The 20,210-nt window shown below is 40.8% G+C and overlaps 1 protein-coding gene across 1 annotated transcript in view; it reads right to left on the minus strand.

The window, feature by feature from the left end:
* The window catches only part of TENM4 (teneurin transmembrane protein 4), a 254,200-nt gene that overhangs the window by 93,827 nt on the left and 140,163 nt on the right, over nt 1–20,210 (minus strand). The window contains exons 12-13 of the mRNA XM_059466032.1: nt 12,669–12,815; nt 289–505 (exon numbers count right to left, since the gene is read on the minus strand). Coding sequence (XP_059322015.1) covers nt 289–505; nt 12,669–12,815 — 364 coding nt within the window. The remainder of the gene's footprint in view (nt 1–288; nt 506–12,668; nt 12,816–20,210) is intronic.

Raw genomic sequence — 20,210 nt, forward strand, 5'->3', positions numbered from 1 at the left:
CTTCATCTAGAAGAGCGGAATGGATGCCTTTCACTCCTTGAAATAAGGAAAGTGAGCAAACATGGAACTGCTCATATATGTTGGAAGAGAAGCATCTTGCCATACTGGATGGCAGGAAATTGTAGCCAAAGAGACAGTCAGCAGAACTACATCAGCCACAAAAGTCCTTAAGTATCTACTTCATTAAAAAAATTTCATTATTCTGCGTCTTGCTGCCCTTCCATGTCTTAAAATGGCCAAGTGGCTTATGCTTCACCACTTACTGAATCAACTCCAAAATTCACTTACCCGCCTTCAAAAGGATTGTCCCCTGGGATGACGTGAGTGCTGTCCTTGCCAATCAGGAACTTGATTCGATCATAGAAGGAATGCAAGCTCTGCTGGGAGACGGGGGCTTGTGTCTCCTGGATGATATCCAGGGGGTCCGGGGAACCCAGGCACAGAGCATTAACGTGGCAGAGTGGCTGCAAGCAGCAGTCTGGGTCCATGCAATCCACCAGGCCATCTACAGAAGGGTAAGGAACATTTTAGAGCAATGGAAACATGGAATGCTGCAGACTTCAGGTTGCAAGAACTCCTTCCAATGCAGACAACAGAGAAATGTGGAGTTTCATTAACATTGAGTAAGGCATGTTCTCTTAAAGTCACAATAAGAAACTCAAAATACACATTAATACATAACATAAATATGCAGTAGTATATAATACATGAAAACTCATATATGAGACTGAGCTCTCAAAAAAGCATATTTCAGATTAATCCTAGGATGTGCCATTCTACAACTCAGTCACTCTGATAACAAACTCCAGAGCCCCCAAAGATTGTTGTGGTGTTTTTTGCCAAAATACACAACTTCTGTACCCCTCTTCTAATATAATCGCATCACATCAAAGCTACCAGGTTTGCTTTCAGCAGGACTAAATAGTGAATAAAGCCATGGTATCTACCATGGCTGCAGAGAGATCTATACATGTAACTTAGTAAAATAAAGTACAAAGTAAAGGATATTTTGCTGGGAAGGTTTGATCTCTTTTAACCTGGGTCACATTGATTTGATACCAACACAGAGTAACAGATGACCTCAAACTCTCAGGATATAAATCTTGCACTTTCAGCACCATTAAATTTATAGTAACAACAATTACAGCAGTGGACACACATGAAAAGTCTTGCTGAGTGTAGTCCAGTGAAATAAGGGTTTGCATATCAGTCAAGCCATGAAATGCAGACAGTACCACTCCCCCTCCCACCGCCATAGCAACATGCCCCATTCATTTGGAGATGCCACTGCTCATTGCAAACAGCTCAGTAAAAAGCAGTGACAGGAAAAGAAATACCAAAAAAAGCTCAAAAGAGGTTTGATGAAGCATCACATTTAGCAATAAAAGTTGTTAGCATGTAGTAGAGACAGATCTTTAAATCTGATAAGGGAACTGGATGTTTTTGTTCTGGGGTAATGGGATACGGAGCCCTTCACTTCCAACTCATCAGTTCAAGCAAGACAGGTTGACAGGGAATGGAAATTACTACCATGTGATGGCTGTTCCCAGACCTCTGTGAAATGAGTGGTTGGTCTCTGTGCAGCTGCTGAGAGCTCCATATGTCACAGACACCACCTTTACAGCAAGCATCCTACTAACAACACCAGCAGAGAGGCTAGAAATGAATGTGCCTGGAGAGCAACACTGTCCTGAGAGGCAGAGACCTCCTGAAGTGGGGTGAAATCTTTAGTTTTCAGGATAATGGATTTTTTTATCTCAAAGAAACAGTAAATTAAAACAAGACATTTTGTTAATATTGCCATTTGTAAAAGCTTCCATTTTATCCCATTTTTACCAGTATGAATTAGAAGTCCTTTCACTAATGTTATTTGCATTACTTTGTATTTACTGCAATATAAACAGGATGAAATCTCATCTTTCATTGTTCTAGTACTTAAGATGGCTCATACGTCATGGACTTGGATTCTGTTGAGTTATACCTGTTCCAATCTTGGAATATTGTAGTGTTTAAAACATCAATGACATCATCATTTCATGTGGTTACTCGCACACAGAAAGCTGAACAAGCCTGGTAGGGGCTCCCAGAACTTCCAAGTAGGTCAAAGACAATGAGTACCTGCTCTGTGCACACGTAGACACACACACAGACACAGACACAGACACACACACACACACACACACACACAGAGACACACACAGACACAGACACACACACACAGACACACACAGACACTGGGTCATTTCCACAAGTGCTCTGCACTTGCCATTAATGATAATGGGAGCACTATTAAGCCAGCAACAGTGCTTTGAAAAATCCCATCTGTTACCCATACCTCTGTCTGTCCTAACATCTCTACATCTTTATAACTCCTCACAAAATTGCCACAAAAAATGTTCATCTTGGACACTAAACCTATCCATTGGCCTTTTCTCTTGATGACTAGTGATAATGAAAAAGAACTAATTAGAATTTCTTTGCCCATTAAAAAAATTGCTTGCTGCAGATTATTAGATCAGTAGGATTCTGGAAGGTCAAATCTCAGATGGAGTTTGAGAGACCATTCACAGAACACAGACTGGCTTAGATGCAACAGGCTTAGTCACAACTACCTACTAAAAAAAAAAAGAAAAACAGACAACAAACCAGCCTTGTTACTATATTGACTACAGTTTCAAACAAGATAAAATGTCATTTTCTCACACACATTAGTAATGTTTTCTAAGGCTACAGACTTGGCTGCAAGGATGGCAAACCAGCAGTACCATACCTCTTCATTAACCTGTCTTTTTTCTAGGCATCAGAAATGTGTTTTGAGGCCTGAAGCTGCAAGACAGCAAGAAAATGTTGTCTTTGCAGGAAACTGTAGATAAATGTTTGAAGAATAGATGCAGAGGACAATGTTTTGAACAGGTGAGAATGATGAGGACTCATCTGCAGATAAGACTTTCAACTAATGTGTTTTGGACCTAAATGGAATAAATTGAGCAAAACTACACCAGAAAGGTCTGTCACTGATGTCCTAAATTCATGAAGGCACTTGAGGGCTGAAATGGCGTTTAGCTACTCAACTCCCTCCAATACCAAAAGCAGTTTCAGGACAAAGCATTTCTTTAGCTTAGGAAAATGTAATGGCTATTTTTGTCTGGGTCATGCAGAACAGCATGAGTTAATCTACAAGATCATAAGTAGTGATGTCTCCGTGTGCATACTGTTTTGTTGGTGTTTTTTATTGTATGGTCCAAAAGTCATCCAAGTGGTACCCTACAGTGACTTGTCAGCAGATACAACAACAGTGTACACAGCTATGACTTTTCATGCCCTGAGATCTCTCACTGGATCCATCAGAAGAGTGAGGATAAAGTGACATTTGCGAGAAGCTCCTGACCCATGAGTCTGGCATTAACTGTCCAATTCAACAAAACAATATGAAGTTGTAATTCAAAACACCTTTGAAATCCATAAAGCACAAAGGTGAATTTTCATTAGAGATCACTGCAAATTTTTCAGACAGGTAACAGAGGAAGGTGAACATGGAGTCAATGCCCTCTGCACCCCAAGTTTAGCAGCAGCAAAGCCACAGAGACCCATCCCCTGCATGTGAATTCCTAACTCCAGTAGCTCCCAGAGCACAGGTAGGCTGCAAGTAAGTTCTTAGTTATGGATGCCTTTATAGAGCCCTTGGTTTTAAAAAGCGACAGCTTCCTTAATTAAGTATAACTGTAATATGACCATGGTACTTCAGAGCAGAGAACAAATGTGCTGCTGAATTATCTCTGCGAGAAGTTTAAAGTCTTGCATAGAGGGATTACTGCAATTCACATGTTTTAAGGCTACTATGATCAGCTTGTCTGACCTCTTATACCCACAGGCTGTGATTTTTTTTCCCACCCAAAACTGGATTAAAGCCTGTGTTTTAGAAAAATATCTCATATACAAGGAGAGCTGATTACAGTGAGTCAACCACTTCCTTCAATAAACTTCTGAAATGCTTAATTACTGCTAGGGAACTGTGTCATATTTCAAGGTTGGAGTTGTCTAACTCCAGTATCCCACAACTGGTCTTGTCTGACCTTTGTCCATAAAGTTACCATAGTTCCTTCTGCCCTGCTGCTCTGATGTCTTTTCTGATGTGCAAGTACCTCCACACAGAACAACAATCCATTTCAAATCTTTTCTCTGAACAGCTAAGGAAGAACAAAATTTCCAGTTTAAGGTTTGTTTCCCATCCACTGGATGTTTTGGTGTATGACATCCTTTGATCTCTTTCCAGTAATTTCACATCTTTTATGTGTGGACACCAACACTGGACACAGCAATGTGTCAGCAATATTGGGTGCAGAAAAGAGACCACTTCCTCTTCCCCAAAGAATTTTTGGGCTTCAATACTCCTAAGGTTCACAAAGGTGAAGGTGCAAAAGCCTTGCACTGAGAACTCATGTTGAGACAATTACCTCCAGTGACCTCAAAATCTTGTTCTGAGTCACTGCTTCTCAAGAATCTCTCAACCCTCCAGTATAACATCCTTTATTTGTTCCCAGGGCTGTTTTGCATTTTGCTGCATTATGATATATTTTGTTTGTGATCTTGCAGTGATGTGAGTCAGATCACTCTGTGTCAAAATGATCTGGGTACATTATTTACCACTATACTGAGCTTTAGGTGACCTAAAAATTTTACCAGGAGAGAAGTAAACTACATTCTAAGACAATAATGAAAATGCTGAGTAGGGCTGGATACAACAACCAATTCCAAGGGATCCCTACAGAAACATCTTCAATCATGGATGCCTTCCAATTAACAAATTAATTCAGAGATGTGTCACTAAGCCAGATTTTAAGACATCTCCTGTGTTCCTTCTGATTTCCAAGCAACAGGAATTTTTACATCTTTGAGACTGTTTATGCATTCTATATACACATATATATCCTTTGACAGTCCTGCTAAAACCAAACCCAAACTCTTTGGTCCCACTTCCTTTGCATGAAGACTGAAATAAATACCTTTTTGCAATCTTAGAGTTACCATGGGGTGAATCAAGCCACTGTTGTTGTGAAAAGGGAGCCACTGGCAAGACATTGTCACATCTGGTAAATAATGTGTTCAGTCGTTTGCATCTTTCACTAAGATTCAAGTAATCAGAGAATAAAGCAGAGTGGATGGCACCTTTTCAGGTCATCTTGTGAGCCCTGGCTCATTCCCTTCAGAGAGGGACATGAAGGAAAATGAATTGGGCTCAGCAGAAACCCTTTCTTTTCTGCCATTGAGGATAAAGCAGCTCCAATTTATTCAGCCAACATTGTATTTTAGGGGACCAAGACCATTTTTATCAGGTAATCTTCACTCTTTATATCACTATACAGTGAGTTTTATTTTGGGATGACTTATCTAGCTCGTATCTTGTGGGTGGAGTTGCAATTTTTTTTTAGAATGAAGCTCTGACTCCCTTAAAGACTGCAAATCCACCAATCCCATTAGTGAGCTCTTCAAACTACTACTTTAAACTCCCTGGGAGTAGAGGCTGTCTTTTTATTTTCTGTTCACAAAACATCTGTTCCTGTCTCAAAGGGCTCTGAAGTGTCAGCACAAGCCAATGAAATAACCACAATTCTCATTAAAGTTTTGTATCTGCAATGTATGCTCAGCTTTTTCTCCATGGGAGCATTGTTTCATGGAAGGGGCTGAACACCAAAGGTATCTGTGTCTTCTTGGAGCAGGACCTCAGCCTAATAAGTGTAAAATTTGCATAGTGCCAGCTGGAGAACAATTGATTTTAACTGACTTTAACACTCACTTTGACTATCAAGACAGCAACACTAAATAATAACAGATGGAAATGCTGACCTCACTCAAGAATTTCACAAGATACTCCTTATCATCACTGCCTTCCACAAATAGTCACCTGGATACCAAATTTAAGAGGAGCTAAAATTACTTGGCTTTCAAACACTGCTCATGACCCATCACTTTCTGAAAATCACGTCCTTTATGATGTTTGTCTGTATGATAAATGCAAAAAAAAAAAAAAAAAAATCCACCCAAACCAACCAGATACTTTAAAATTCCTGCAAAATAATTACTCTTCAGCAGTAATGGAGTTACTTGCTGTCCCTGCTCTCCTTGAGTAGTTGCTGCACTTACTGGCTGCAAAGTGCTCACAAATCCCACAGCAGTCTCATTTTCCTTCATGTCCCGTGCAGTCAGCTTCCAGGTTCCTCACTCACTGCCATGCAGCACCCAAAAGGTGTCAAGGATTAGAGCTTTGTCCAGAAGCAAAGGCCTGATTTTGAGACAGTACTTCTGCAGTAAACAAGATCAGCTAAGGGCTGATCTTGAGAGCTAATAAAATTTCAAATTAGCTGTGACTTTTCATGGCCCTACAATTGTGTTGGCTGATTTAATGGGCAGTGTCTTAACTGGCTGAGACTGAATAATTGAGCATTTCTACAGAGTTATGGATGCTGCAACAAAAATCATTCATGCTAACATCGCCAACAGAATGCAAATAACCTGCAGCCAGAGGTGGTATTATCTGTTTAAGCAGACTGACAGGTGCTGCATGTCGAGTGTCAGGCTGGAACAGGCAGGCCATGGGTAGGGATGGACCTGTTTGTACACAGAGAGCTTTCTGTGAACTGTGGCGCACTCTGGGAGCCCCAGGCAGACAGGCAGGCAGAGGGAGGTGAGCTTAAGGAGCCTGATTAGGGTGAATCTGGGACAGCACACATGACAAACTCAAGGACTGCTCCTGCTAAAGACCATGACACTTTTTGTCATTGACTGCAATGGGATGAGCCTCTATGAGAAACTGTATTAGGCAAAGCAAAACTAGCAAGTAAAAACAACAAGAAAACCCCATTGTCTCCCATGGGAGAATTTCCACTGGCAAGAAAAGAATAAAATGCACTGATTATGTAAATAATCATGTCTCTTACCTCATCCAGTTCTTATCTTTCAGTTCCTTTTCTGTGCCATTCATCAGGCAACATTATCACTTTTTGTGGGGACACTGTCTTGTCCTGTGATGCTTTTGGATGAATTATTGGGAGAGTTTGGGTGGGAAGGGTTTTAAACGTAAATGCTCAAAGGTAAAGATAACGAAGTCTTAGTCTTACCCTTGAGCAAATCAGGTTTTACTCTTTCAGTTCTAATCTAAACTGGTTTAGAGGAAGGCTCTAAAGGAATGGCTCAGTACTTGCACAAACAAGATATTGTTCACGTGGATGTTTGTGCTGATAAAGGTTTTACAGGAATAATGGTGTTCTGATCCAATTCCTGAGCTGAGGACTGACACGCCATTTACTTGAATTGGATTTGGGGAATAAATGGATTTTACTCCAGTGCTTTGCAAAGATAAATTTTACTTATTCAACAAGAGTTGCAGCTTTTGGTTCCCCTTTAAGAAGACAAAGGAAAACAAAACACAACTGTAAGGAACAATGGCAATATGACTGTTAACACCCTGTGTCCACGTAAGCTATTCATATTCTCTTCACTCCTTCTATCCCACCTGCTCTGTTTTGATTTCACCTGAATAAGCTTCTCACTGCTTGTATCTGGGCTAAATTAGATTGCTGGCTGCCTGGGAAAGGAATTGCCCTCACATCTTTCTCTAAGTGTTCAGCACTTGTTTGCAAATTTTAAATAACACAGTCATATGTAATAGCAGTCAACTGTTTGAATTACAGGACTCCTTGGGCTCTTGTGCAGAATCTCCTTCCCATAACTTAGCTGTCTCATTTCAGCAGACAATGGTAGGTTTCCTTCAACACAGAGAGCATTTTCATAGCTTCTTTCTGAATCTATTGATCAAAGGCATTTCATTAAGGACTCCTTCAAAGTACCAGGATCTCTCCCAAGGTGGCAAGACAAGACACTGCTAGACCCCCCAGTTCACAACACATAATCCTCTCCAATGGCAATGATCAACACATGCTCCAGGATGCCGGAATGCCCTGGGTTAACACTGTCCTCCTGCCAGTCTTGCTGCCAACAACCAGCCACAGGAGACACCCATGTGTTACCATCCAACACAAAATCAGCAAAGAGCTGAAACCTGAAAATGTGAACTGGTCACTTTATCTGAGGATGAGTCAATTAACAGTCACCATGAAACAGAGGAAGAGAAGCTGGGTGATTTCTAACAAATTATACCAGCTACCCAATCTTTTAAGTACAGCAGACTTTCTAATCCTTTTAGCAGTGCTTTGTGGTTCCTCCAAGATGACCCTGTTTTTTGACTGGATCTATCTGTGATGATAAATGATAATTTATGATGGCTGTTTTCCCAGGTGCATTCAGATCTCAATATTTCCCTCCACAAATGTAGCCAGCACATTATTGTGTAATTTTTTATCGTTTTGAGGAAGCAGACAACTCACACACCATGCCCAGGAGACAATCTTCTCATCTATTAAAGCCCAGGGCATGAGGGCAAAAAGAAGAAAGGAAGTATCGGAAAGCATCCCTCTACTTTGTCTGCAGCTCAACCATTTGCAAAGACAAAGGTTTGCATTCTGGGGTTCTCCTGGATTCTTTACTGTTCCCTTTAAAACCCTGAGACTAACTTCAGGTGTAACCCCTACGCACTGCACAGATCAGTGCAGACTTCTGCCAGCTCTCTAACACTTTTTGGCATGTGGTGGACAGATGGTGAACACATGGGTGTTAAGAAGGCCAGAGTGCTGTGCCAAAGTTTCTCTTGCCAAAGATTTGAAATGCTGTTGATCCAAAGCATTATGTAAGTCTCCACCTTACCACAAGCACTACCTGATCCTTGAATGGGGCAAGGCACTGTGGAGCTGCCAGTGGGCTGTGGTACAGTTAAACAAACAGCAATGATTTGCCTCAGAGAAACCATTCCTGAATTACACTGTCCCTGAAGTGACCTGCTCACCGCTCCAGGGTTGGGAGATTAAGGCAACTTTGAGTTGTTCTGGTCCAGGAGGGTAAGTCAAGGAAAGCATACAAATAGCTCTACCTGCTAGCTTTTGGGAAGCATCTGGTGGAGCACAGACTGAACTTGCAAAGGCAAAATGGGGCCATGGGTACATTGGAACTCTCTGTTTGTCCTAGGCTAAATGAGACATAAACTGAGGTGAAGGAGCTTCGCTAATACAATTCTTGCAGAAAAAGAAACCAGGATGGTTTATTTTTCTCAGTCCCAAAGGAAAACTGTTGACCAGATGACAGCTAAGAAAAATGATGTTTCTACACTTTTATGTAATGGTGTGCAATATATGTTATGACAAGCCACCCTTATTTGACTGGGAAGGGTATCTATCTACCTAGCCATCTATCTACCTATCTAATCCCTTAACCACTAACACTCACCTTTGGAAGTATTTCAGTTGGGAAGAGGCAGTTGAGAACAGCAGACAACTGAACAGAAACTGCTAATGAACATGAAGGTTTAGATAATCTTGTGAACACTGTCATTTCAGACATATTTTTCATATGAGAAAAATATTGTCTCTTGCCTTCTACAAGTAAGGTAGATTCAAGTTTGACAGAGTTCAGCAGCTGCACAGGAACTGAAATTGTTTAAAGCAGAAAATAAAGGATGGGTCGGTTCCAGTTCCTGGAAAACCAGCAAGCTTTACCCTACCTGGAAGACTTGGCTACTCCGGAGAAGCCCCAAACAACAACAATGACCCTCAAAAAAAGGAACTGTGTTGAACTTTTAGACCAAACGAGCAATTTCATTTAACATCTGTAGTCCTCTCATGATTTCACCTCAGCGTGGTCTTCTCTTCATGCAAACTGATTGAAATGGAGAACTGGACAACTCTGGCTCTCAACAGTTAGATGATTTCTCCAGAACAAGGACAGGTAACACAGCTTTGCTGTTCAACAGCATATTCATGAGATTAGTTAAGAATATCCTCTCTTCCCTTCAGTTTTTCCCATATGCTATGTTCCTAGCAGAGGAGTCTACCAATGCAACAGAGCCCATATTTAGCCTATGGAATACCAGCCTCTTCTCAAGGTATTATCAAATGCCATTAACTCCACTTTTAGGACTTGTCACAGAAGGTAATTTCCTTGATTTTTTAAACTTTCAAACTTATTCTTCAAGTACATGACAGAACAGTCAGTGTGGGGTGAGACATATAGGTATTACCTGTCACACCTACTCTTAGGTAGTGAGTGTTTGCAGACATGAATTAGAGGTTATTTTCTGCTGAAGTGAGGCAAAAACCACTTTTCTCATCTTGTTTTAAAGAAACACCTCCTGTTTGTTGCAATACAGGTGGCCTCTTAGGTCAAATGTACAAAATCTTGGCCTTTTACCCAGATTGTTACAGCTCTGTCATTGCACAGTTTTCTCTGAACTGATACTGGATGATCACCTGCTCTCAGTCACTCACTACAGCTTCTTTCAAGTTGATGGGCTTGGTTTTTAAAAGTGTAAACAAAGTGGACCTGGGTGTGAAACCTAAGTGCTAGCTTTGATAAATGACACTTTGTGGAGAGGGAACTGCACTCGGAAACAACTTTTTACTAGCCTTAACAAAGACTACATTTCACCAAGTTTCTTTGAGTGACTCCTGCTCAGCTTGTTATTGTTTATCTGAACAGCCTCCAAATTTAAGAGCTGAACACACCCTGTAATTTAGCACCCGTCTCCCTCAGGGTATGATTAGGCTGGGAGCTGATGAAAATGTTTCTGACTTCTTCAGCTCTCATTATCCTGAGGAATTTCCGGCTGCAGAGATTTTGATTAGCAGACACTTGACACCACAGTGTAGGAACCAGGTATGAGCTCAAGCAGAATGAACGCCCCAGTACTGTGAGCAGCCCCAATAACCTCTTTCTTACCACTCGTGATATCCATTTTGACTAGGTCAGTTGTTTGACTTCTAAAGCTTCACGGAAGGACTTCTACCTCCATTGCCAACATTCATGAGCAAATTCCATGTTTGGATTCCTTCCAGTGAACCAAAATAAACCACCTTTCTTCAGCCCTGAGCATGCATCACTCCAGTGTATGCGACAGAATTCCAAAAGGTGGAGAAGGCACAGTGCTCATTGAAGAGAGCCCTTAGCAGTAACACAGCCAAATCAAAGGCACAGTGTATGACTGATTATCTGTAATCTGTAATGCACACCATGTACATTTTCTTTTTTTTGAGTGTACCAAGAGTAAAGTCATCACCCATTTGTGGGCTCTGACACATGAACAAGCTGCCACAAGTAAGTTACAACCTATCAGTTGCTCTGTTCTTGCTGTGCACGCCATTGCTCCACACAGATTCACCAAATGCCAGTTAGTAGTTGATGTGCACTAACTTGTAAACCTGTCAATGCCTTTCGTCTCTCCTGTGTACATCTGCTGTCCTGCAGGCTTGCAAGGCAGCTCATTTCAAGGTGAGGGTAACCCAGGTAAAAAGGTTAACCCTTGATTCAAGAGGTACAAAGAGATGCTCAGGGTCTTTTCCTGCTCTTTGTGATATCATGCAGTTGTGATTTACATGGTATGTTAGGCTGGATTACTACTTCTGTCTTTCTCTTACTAAAAACTTCACATGGCTTTTGCTGGTTATTTTTTTCCATGGAAACTGGGACTAACCTTTGGTCTATTTACCATACTTTTACACATCTGATGTGATGACCTTTATTGCTGCCCTGTGTCAGCTGTAAATAGAAAAGACAAGTCAGTGATATTCAGTTCCATATGAGGTAAAAAGCCATCTTTGTTTTATAGTGTGTACTCTTTGTATGGTACTCCAATTTTTCCATCTTTTCTGAAGAGCTAATTTGGTCCATTTGCCATGCCAGATGTGCAGAAGTATTTTAAATATTCAATCAGAATCACAGTTTTTGTGAAGCAGATAATCACAGACTTGGCTTGGCTACTATTTTTTTTTAACTGTACTGTTCTTGTGAATATGATAAAACAGAGACTTACAAAATGCAGTCTCTACTTCACAGTCTGGGTCCTGGCCCAGACTTGCGGTTTACAAAGCCTTTTGCTGAGTGACAACAAAACAAATTATGCAGTCTCCCTTATGCCTTAAATTTAATATCTCATCTCCTGCTCTCTAATTCAAACCTTCACACTGCACCACAGTTTCCTTTGTAATGAGATAACTCTGAATATTAAGTTTGCATTACACAGAGCTATTATTCACATGCCTGACATCATTACATACAGAACAGTAATCAATAAAACATGGTTTGAAAGGGATTGGATGGCTTGTGGGCATGGGGATCAGACACCCAAGTCTCTAAGTTTATGAAAAATATCCATCCAAAGTCAGTAGTGACCAACTGCAGAGCCTTGATGAAAGCCTCAGGCAGCGAGGGCAAAGTTTGAACAGTCAGGGATGTTCACTGTCTGAGGTGGTCCCATCATGTCACTGCTGAGCCACTTGGCTGGGATGGAGGGACTGGACAGGTGCACAGCTTCCGCCTGCTCTCTGCCCTATGGACTTGATTTGAAGACAAACAAATGTCCCTCTTCAGCCCTGGAACCCCGGATCCAAACCCATTTAATTTGAACTCCAATCCACTCTGGCTGAGTCAGCCTGGCAGATTTTGCTGTCTGCTCTCTACCAGCTGTCAAAAAACAATCTGCCCTGCAGAATCAAGCCCAGATGACTGTTCACTGTGAGAGGTTTATAGGCTCTGTGAAGCCTGATGTATGACATGTGCTCGTGTCCTACCTCCATCGTTGTCTTTCCCATCACCGCATGCCGTCTCCATGGAAGTGTCACAGCCTGCTCCTCTCCAGCCCAGCTGGCAGACACAGTGCCAGCCGTTCATGTCCAGAGTGCATCTGCCATTGCCATTGCACAAGCCAGGGCATCCCTCTGCAAGGCAAACAGCCACACATTCAAACACACTCAAAACACAAAGCAACACAGCCTGGAAAGGGCCTCATTGAACAGTTCTTTCCCTTTGCCTTCAGTTGATTTCTCCACTCCCACTTGGTGTCTTCCCACCTGGAATGAACTCGCTTTGGTGTCAGGATGGTGGTGACTACTCAATGGGCAGCTGCTTCTGGGCTCTCCCAGGAGGTCCTCACAGCCCAACCACACTCACTGCACTGAGGAAATGGTGAGTTTCGGGGGGGCAACTGAGATATTCCTGCTTCATTGGTTGCAAAGGCAAGGCAGCACATTGCCCTCCAAGCCTCTCAAAACATTTAGTATGTGGAGACTAGTACTTAGGGTTACCTAAGTTGCATTTGGGATTAAAGTTCACAACACCCAGCAGAAAAAGCAGATAGCTTTCAATAATACTGAGATCTCAGACTGGTAAGCATTCAAACCCAGCTGGAAAGGGAAAGGTAGAAAATATTTTGAAGACATCCAGTTTCTTTCCTGTGGTAATTTTGGGAGAGATTCATCTCATCTGGTTCAAATTAATTTAAAACTGAGATACCTTCAACTCTCTGTAATCAGCAGAGAAACAGACTGTCCCAGGGCAGAAGTCTCCTCATGGGGGTTTGATGCTTATGGTGATGAGCTGAAGCATGCTCTGGAAACATCCATTTCTCCCCAGTGATTAGAGAGAGTCACTGTACAGAGGCAGGCTTTTTATAGGTGATAAAATTTAGTTAGGGAGGATGAACACCAACCTCCCCGTCTGCTCACTAGGGTTTGGCTTTCTCATCTGATGATCTCCTGCTGAGATTTTTGTACTTCCCCCCCACCCCTTGAAGGAAACAGCAGAGTAATTTCCACAGTAAGCAGTGGTGTGAGGGAGGCTGCTTAGCTTAAACCCCTCTGGGGGCTTTTTACCTGCCGAGCTCAAAAATCTTTACCACCAAGCTGTCAGAAATGTAAGAGACACTTAACAGCTTAGGAAACTGAAGTACAAGGGACTGAAGTGACTGTGAAGGTCACTCAGCAGGACTGATTACACCAGGGAAACAATTCAGTCTTCCTAAGCCCTGTTTTAATGTTTTCTCTATTTATATGCGTGTAGTGCTATCCTGCCACATAGTCTGAGTTTTTTAAGGTCCTCAGCTTTGCAAGACAGGTTTGTGAACCTGTGTGAACGACAAAGACCTATTCTGTGCTAAAGGACAGTGAAGAGGTGTGCATTGTCTCAACACCTGTTTGACCATATGATGTGTGAGGGTCTCCCCAAGGCAGAGCTGGGACCCAATCTAGAGTATCCCATGCCATAGTGCGTCCTGCACTGGGGAAATGAGGCTTAGAAATGCCTTTCAAACAAAAAAACCTGTTTCACAGTGAGATTTTTAAGTTCACAGAACCTTTCACAGGGAACAGAAAAAAACAAACATTTTTTTAGGACTGGTTTTTTAACAAGTGATTGATTTACACAAGCCAAATGGAAAAAGGAACAAAGGTGGTAAGGAAAAGTCCTTTAGAAGGATCTTAAATATATTTCTCCTTTACAAACAAATTTGTTGCATTTCAGTCTTTTAAGTGTGTATTCTGGGATGCAGCAAATGTGTCAGCATGCTGTTGTGTATTTTGGTATTTACACACTATATTAGTATTTATATACTACAGAAGAGCTATTTATAAGCAAGGCTACTTGAAATTCTTAATTTTAATATCCTCCCTTTAGTTACTTACAACAGGGCCAAACATTTAACCATTACATCAGATTTTTTCCATGCTACAGCTAATTTATATGTTTGATCCCTTTACTTACTTTCAGTACAAGCTGAAAGCATTCAGCTATTTTGAGAATGAAAGAGGAAGAACAGTATTAAATAACCTCCCAAAATTACTTGGCTAGGTGGGTAATCCCATTTTGGAGTAGATATATCTAATTTGGATGAGACCATCCTGACAGTAGAGATAGGAGTTTTTCCCCTCTCTAAAAATCACAGAATCGTAGAACAGTTTGGGTTGGAATGGGCCTAAATGGCCATGGAATTCCAATCTCCCTGCCATGGCCAGGAACACCTTCCACTAGACCAGGAAGCTTGAAGTCCCATTCAATCCGGCTCTTCAAGTGCTGGGATATCCACAGCTTCCCTGGGCAACCTGTGCCATTGCTTTGGTTTGTCTAGATGAAAAGCCTCTGAAGAAATCTCGCTTCATGTGTATACTGGGTGGCTCCATTACAGCTTGGCTGGTGTATCACCACTGAGCACACCTCTTGTTTTTACTCCTCAGACTCTCTAAAACTTTTGCCAAAAAGTTCTCTTCTCTCTTACAGTTGCAGAGACTGGGCAGAACAAAGGGGGTGTAGTGTTGACCTGGACAGGAGTGAAGTGAGAACCAGAAAGAGTTGGATGAAGTTGAAGACACTATGATCTTGGCTCATTGAGAAGTGCCTGGGAAACGTAAGGGAAAACTAATCTCTCTATAAAACAAAGACCTCATACAGAACTGCATGTGCTCTACTCTCCCATGTTTAGGAAAAAGGGAATTTGGAGTGGCAGAAAACAGATGCTATAGTTTGGAGGAAGCACCTTTGGCATCTGAGGAAATGGGAAGAGCTTGATTTGTCTCTCCTTGGACAATAGTGGCTGAAAAGACTATGATTTTTTTTCCCAAAAGTTAATGAAACACATAAACATTGAGAAGGGAAAACTTCTTAAAAGCTATTTAACGTAAAGAGAGTATTGCTGGCACAAAAACAAATGGACATGAATAGATTCTGGCTGGAAATTAGGAAAAAAAATCATTTGCAAGGATCAAAGGAATGAAGTTCTGGAGCAGACTCCCTGTGGGAGTGTTAAGGAGAAGATTCTTCAGTTACTTTTCCATAGAGCTTGGTAAATTTATATAAAGTTTTACACAATGTGTCCTTGCCAGCAAAAGACTAGACACTAACTGAGGTGACCCCTTTCAATCCTATGTAAATTTTGTGTGCAAGTCATTGTCTATATGAAACATGCTTGAGATTTCAGGATCTACTCTGAAATCTTCTTGATCTGCACCCAGAGAAAGTAAGCCAAGCATTTCAGAAAGAGGACAAGCAGAGAAAAAGCATCAGTCAGGAGAGGAGAGGAGAGACGAGAGCAAGTTTCTCATAAAAATATCTATTCTTCTTCTTGAATACTACAGGAATCCAGGGTGCCCTGATGAGAGATAAGCATCTGTAGATACCTAAAGTAGGGTAACTCCTGCAATTTTATACTCCACTGTGTTGGCACTCTTTAAGTCTAGAAAGTAAGTTTGTCCCTTCCCACTAAGGAGAATGTAATCTCTGCTTCTTAGTAGATAAAGCTCTTCCAAGGAACCAGAAAGAACTGTTTCCTGATGACAGAAATGGCTCTTCACAAGTATAGGAACATAGAGATTTTCCAGATTACATAGTTCATTAGAATTCCAATGCTGTGAGGATTAAACTGAACCCCTAGTATCATGGTTTGGTAGGAGAGCAGGCATTTTAAAGATGAATAGAGAAAGCAAACGATTAATAGGAAAAAAAAATACAGCAGTTGTTAGAGGACTTGGGTTTTCAGAAAGTTAGAAGACAACAGAGATGCACAAGCCAATATATCCAGGAGAATGGACCTATAAGTACTATTTCTGAAGTGGTTCAGTGCACAGAGACTTTACCATCACTTACACTACACAGATAGGATGGTACAAGCTTCCTCATTCCACAAACAGTGCACTTCAAAGCACTTGATGAAAAGATGATACAAAATAAACTTTATCCTCTCCTTTCCCCCATGCTGGGGAATAAAGCAAAGAGATCATCTTGTTTCCGAATTGCTTCTGAATGTCACCACAGCAGGATGGCTTAATCCTCAGAGATTTACACCACCATAATCTTGCAGCTCTGATTTCTCATGGCTAGAAGTCACCAAAGATCCATTATTCCTGTTTGTGGTGTTAACTCTACTTGGGTGACTAAGAGAATTAAATACATGAATAGGGCTTTTTCGGCAAAGGGGGAGGAAACCCTTTATGTGAGTTTCAAACTTAAGCACATATAAGTGCTGATGAAAGATTCTGAAGGGCATTCACAAAGATGTTCAGTCTGCCATGCAAGTGAGAGAACAGACCAGGGAAGCAATATAAAAAGTGGGTTAATTTTGAAACAGAGAAGTACAGACCATCAGAGTCAAAGGAGACTGTCACCAGAAGTCATCCTGCAATTTTTAAGACTGTTGGTAAAATAATCTGCTCTTAATGATCTGTACAGTTAAAGCCTTCTCTAATTAGTCCAACTATAAGCAATATTAACTGGTATTTTTCTTCAAGGCAAACCTCACTGCCACTTGAAATAAGACTTAGAAGAAAAGGCTATTTATTATCTTTCCTTCACTGTCGGTAGGAGAGCCCTGATGGAGGTTCTTATGAAGTCCCAGAGAGCAGCTGAGCTCTGGGACAAGTAGGACATGGCTGAATGTAACACGTGAAGATGCAAATGCCTGAAGCTTGAGAGAACAACAAATGCTATGAGACCTGTAGAAGTTTCCCTAAGACTAAAGGGGAGGAGCAAAGCATCAGCTGATCCTTGCAAACTATGAAAGCTTGTCACAAAACCAACTCAACTCTGAAACTACCACTGTGATATTCTATGGTGACTGGAATCCAGAAATCCTTAATCAGATGTGTCCTCTAATAGGAAGGTTAAGAAGTTACTGACCAGAGCTCCTACACTGGTAACTGTGCAAATGAGGGAACTGGCCTTAGTCAGACCTTGGGTTCTTACTTGCTCTCACACTTCAGGAGCAGCCCTTGCAGCCACCCCTGAATTCTAATGTTCTTCAGCAACTTTAAAATTCAAACTAGCTGTTTATATATGCATCACTACAGTGTTAATGTGGTTAATGATTATTTTTGAAGATTAAGAACTGATATTCAGTAATAGAAATTAATTAAACTGATGTACCATCAGATTCAGTAATATTCTGGATGGAGACACTCTCTCTAAAATCAGCATCTCTTTTAATTATTATTAAAATAATAGGCACCTCTTCTCATTTTAAGCACTACCAGTGTTAATTAGGCCTTAGTTTAGAAGACTCTACTCTGAGTCTAGTTAGAGCTTTTTCGTTTAATTATGCTGATATTTGCTATTAAAAGTTGCCCTCCCATTTAGGAACAATTCTACATCTTCTCTGACTGACTGGTTTATTGTAAAGCTGTAGGAAAGATTCAGCAGTAAATCAGGCTCACCTTTTGACAACAGGATTACTGGGAAGGGATTTCAACCAGAAAGATGTTAATAATTAAGAAAGCCAAAAGGGCATGAGCAATTTAGTTTTGAAAAATGCACACCATGCAGTTAGCCAAGTAGAAAACCATGTACTTTTAATGTTTCAGCTATTGCTAATCTTTCCAAAAGCAGCCATGCATAGCAAGGGACGATCTTTTATTCTTAGTATGTTACTTAACCTGTTACCTACTGAAAGACTCATTAAATATAATGTGTCTTTATTATTGGGCATAAAGGTGAGTCAAAAAGCTACCTAGAGGAAAAATGACATCTACAAAAGACTTAGTTAAAAAGATTGGGCCACTGAATGGGCAAATCAGTACTGAAGGTTCCTTGCCAGGCTCTGCAGCTTGATTTTTCATCTCTTCTATGCCCTCAATGCTTATCTGCTACTTTTTCATGCAGCCTTCTCCAATACACATTGAGATGAAAAGGAGGAGTCCCGGGGTTTTGAAATGCAAAACACTGAGATGTGGAACATTAACAGCAGGTTCTCATCAGCTCCCTAGTGATGGCCCATATCTTCCTCTGAGGATGCCACCATGTTTACTTCATAAGGGCACAATAAATGTCCCTCTTTCCCTGATCTAAGAAAGGGAATGTACTTTTTCCTCCCAATTTAAATAAAGTCAAACACTGGAGTTTTTTGGTGCTAAGCAATGAGAGAAAACTAACTACCACTGTACAATCAACTGATCCATAAAGAGAGGTCCAAGGACAGCTACCAGTTGCTGCATTACACTGAAAACGGAACTATTTAAATTATGGACATTTCCTCATCACTGGTATTTGTCTATTCAAACATTTTGCCTATTTCCAAGTTGTTCCTGAATTTGCCTTTAAAAAAAGAAAAACACTGCATTGTAAATTCTCCTAGAGAAGTGAAGTCAGTAGGGCAACCATGTTTCTTGTCACACCACACAAACACAAGTCCTATATGGAAAAGACTTCATTTTAACTGCTCATGGGGTCAATACTTGAGCATATCTGCTCTTCAGCCTCAGCCTCTCACAGCTGCTATTTTTGATTGCCCAAAACCTGAAAAGAAGGATAGTATTACAGAAAAAAATTGATTTGTTCAACCTGATTTTTTGGTTTGCTCAACCAGCAAACATATGAAGCTAGCATGGTGTAAACCTTGTGTTGCTGTTAGTGTCAAATCAGCCATGAAGAAAAATATTAAAATCCAACTCAATCATATTTATTGTCAGACTGTTGTATTTAACCATATGCATGCTATTTCAATATTTTTCAAAAGCTAAGTGCATTGTTGAACTGTCTGTTTCTATTAAAAAGTCCTAAAGCAATTTAGCTCATTGTTCTGATTAACAAATAACTGATTTTTTTAAAAAATAGCAGGTGATCACTGTTCTTGAACAGTTCAATTCCTTTTCTTCTTTTTGAAGAAAGACCTGTGTCCTAGACTTGTGTTACACTTACAAACTGGAGCATTAGGTTGGATTTTGTTGTAGTGTACATTAATGCAGCATTCACTAATTTCCACAGATTTTGCAGATTTATGCAACCAGAGATTTTGGGATCATAACATTTCTGTATTATGAAAAAAGCCCTCAATATATAATTACTTAAAGCTTCCATGTAGGAGTTGGCAGTAGTGGATCAAAAACATGAAGACTCCACATAGAAAGTGCACTCACCTGTGTTACAAAATGGACCATAGACATTTAATTAAAACACATCACTGTACAGGATTCCTGCTGTATTCACAGACACTTGTTTTCTCCTGACTTGCCTCACCTGAGTGGGAAGGGTGAGGATGAGAGATGATTTGGAGGGGAGGGCAGGGACAAGGGAATGGGTAGGAACACTGATACGATGTTAACACAGGGTCACAGCACTTACAGAGGTATTTCCTACATAAATGACTGGAAAGTTCACCCTTCCAGACATTAGGGACCACTTTGGAGACAATGAGGAAGAGATGCAACCTCAACACAGCATGTTCACGGTGCATTTTTTAAAAAGAAACACAAAGACAATAGGAAAAAAAGGAAGGAAGAGCATACCTTTCACTACCTTATCCAGATAGTGAGCTTGGGAGATAAAAGACAGGACATTTAAGGTAGGATTGAATAAGT

The sequence above is a fragment of the Ammospiza nelsoni genome, chromosome 2, assembly GCF_027579445.1.
Source record: "Ammospiza nelsoni isolate bAmmNel1 chromosome 2, bAmmNel1.pri, whole genome shotgun sequence".
NCBI lineage: Eukaryota > Metazoa > Chordata > Aves > Passeriformes > Passerellidae > Ammospiza > Ammospiza nelsoni.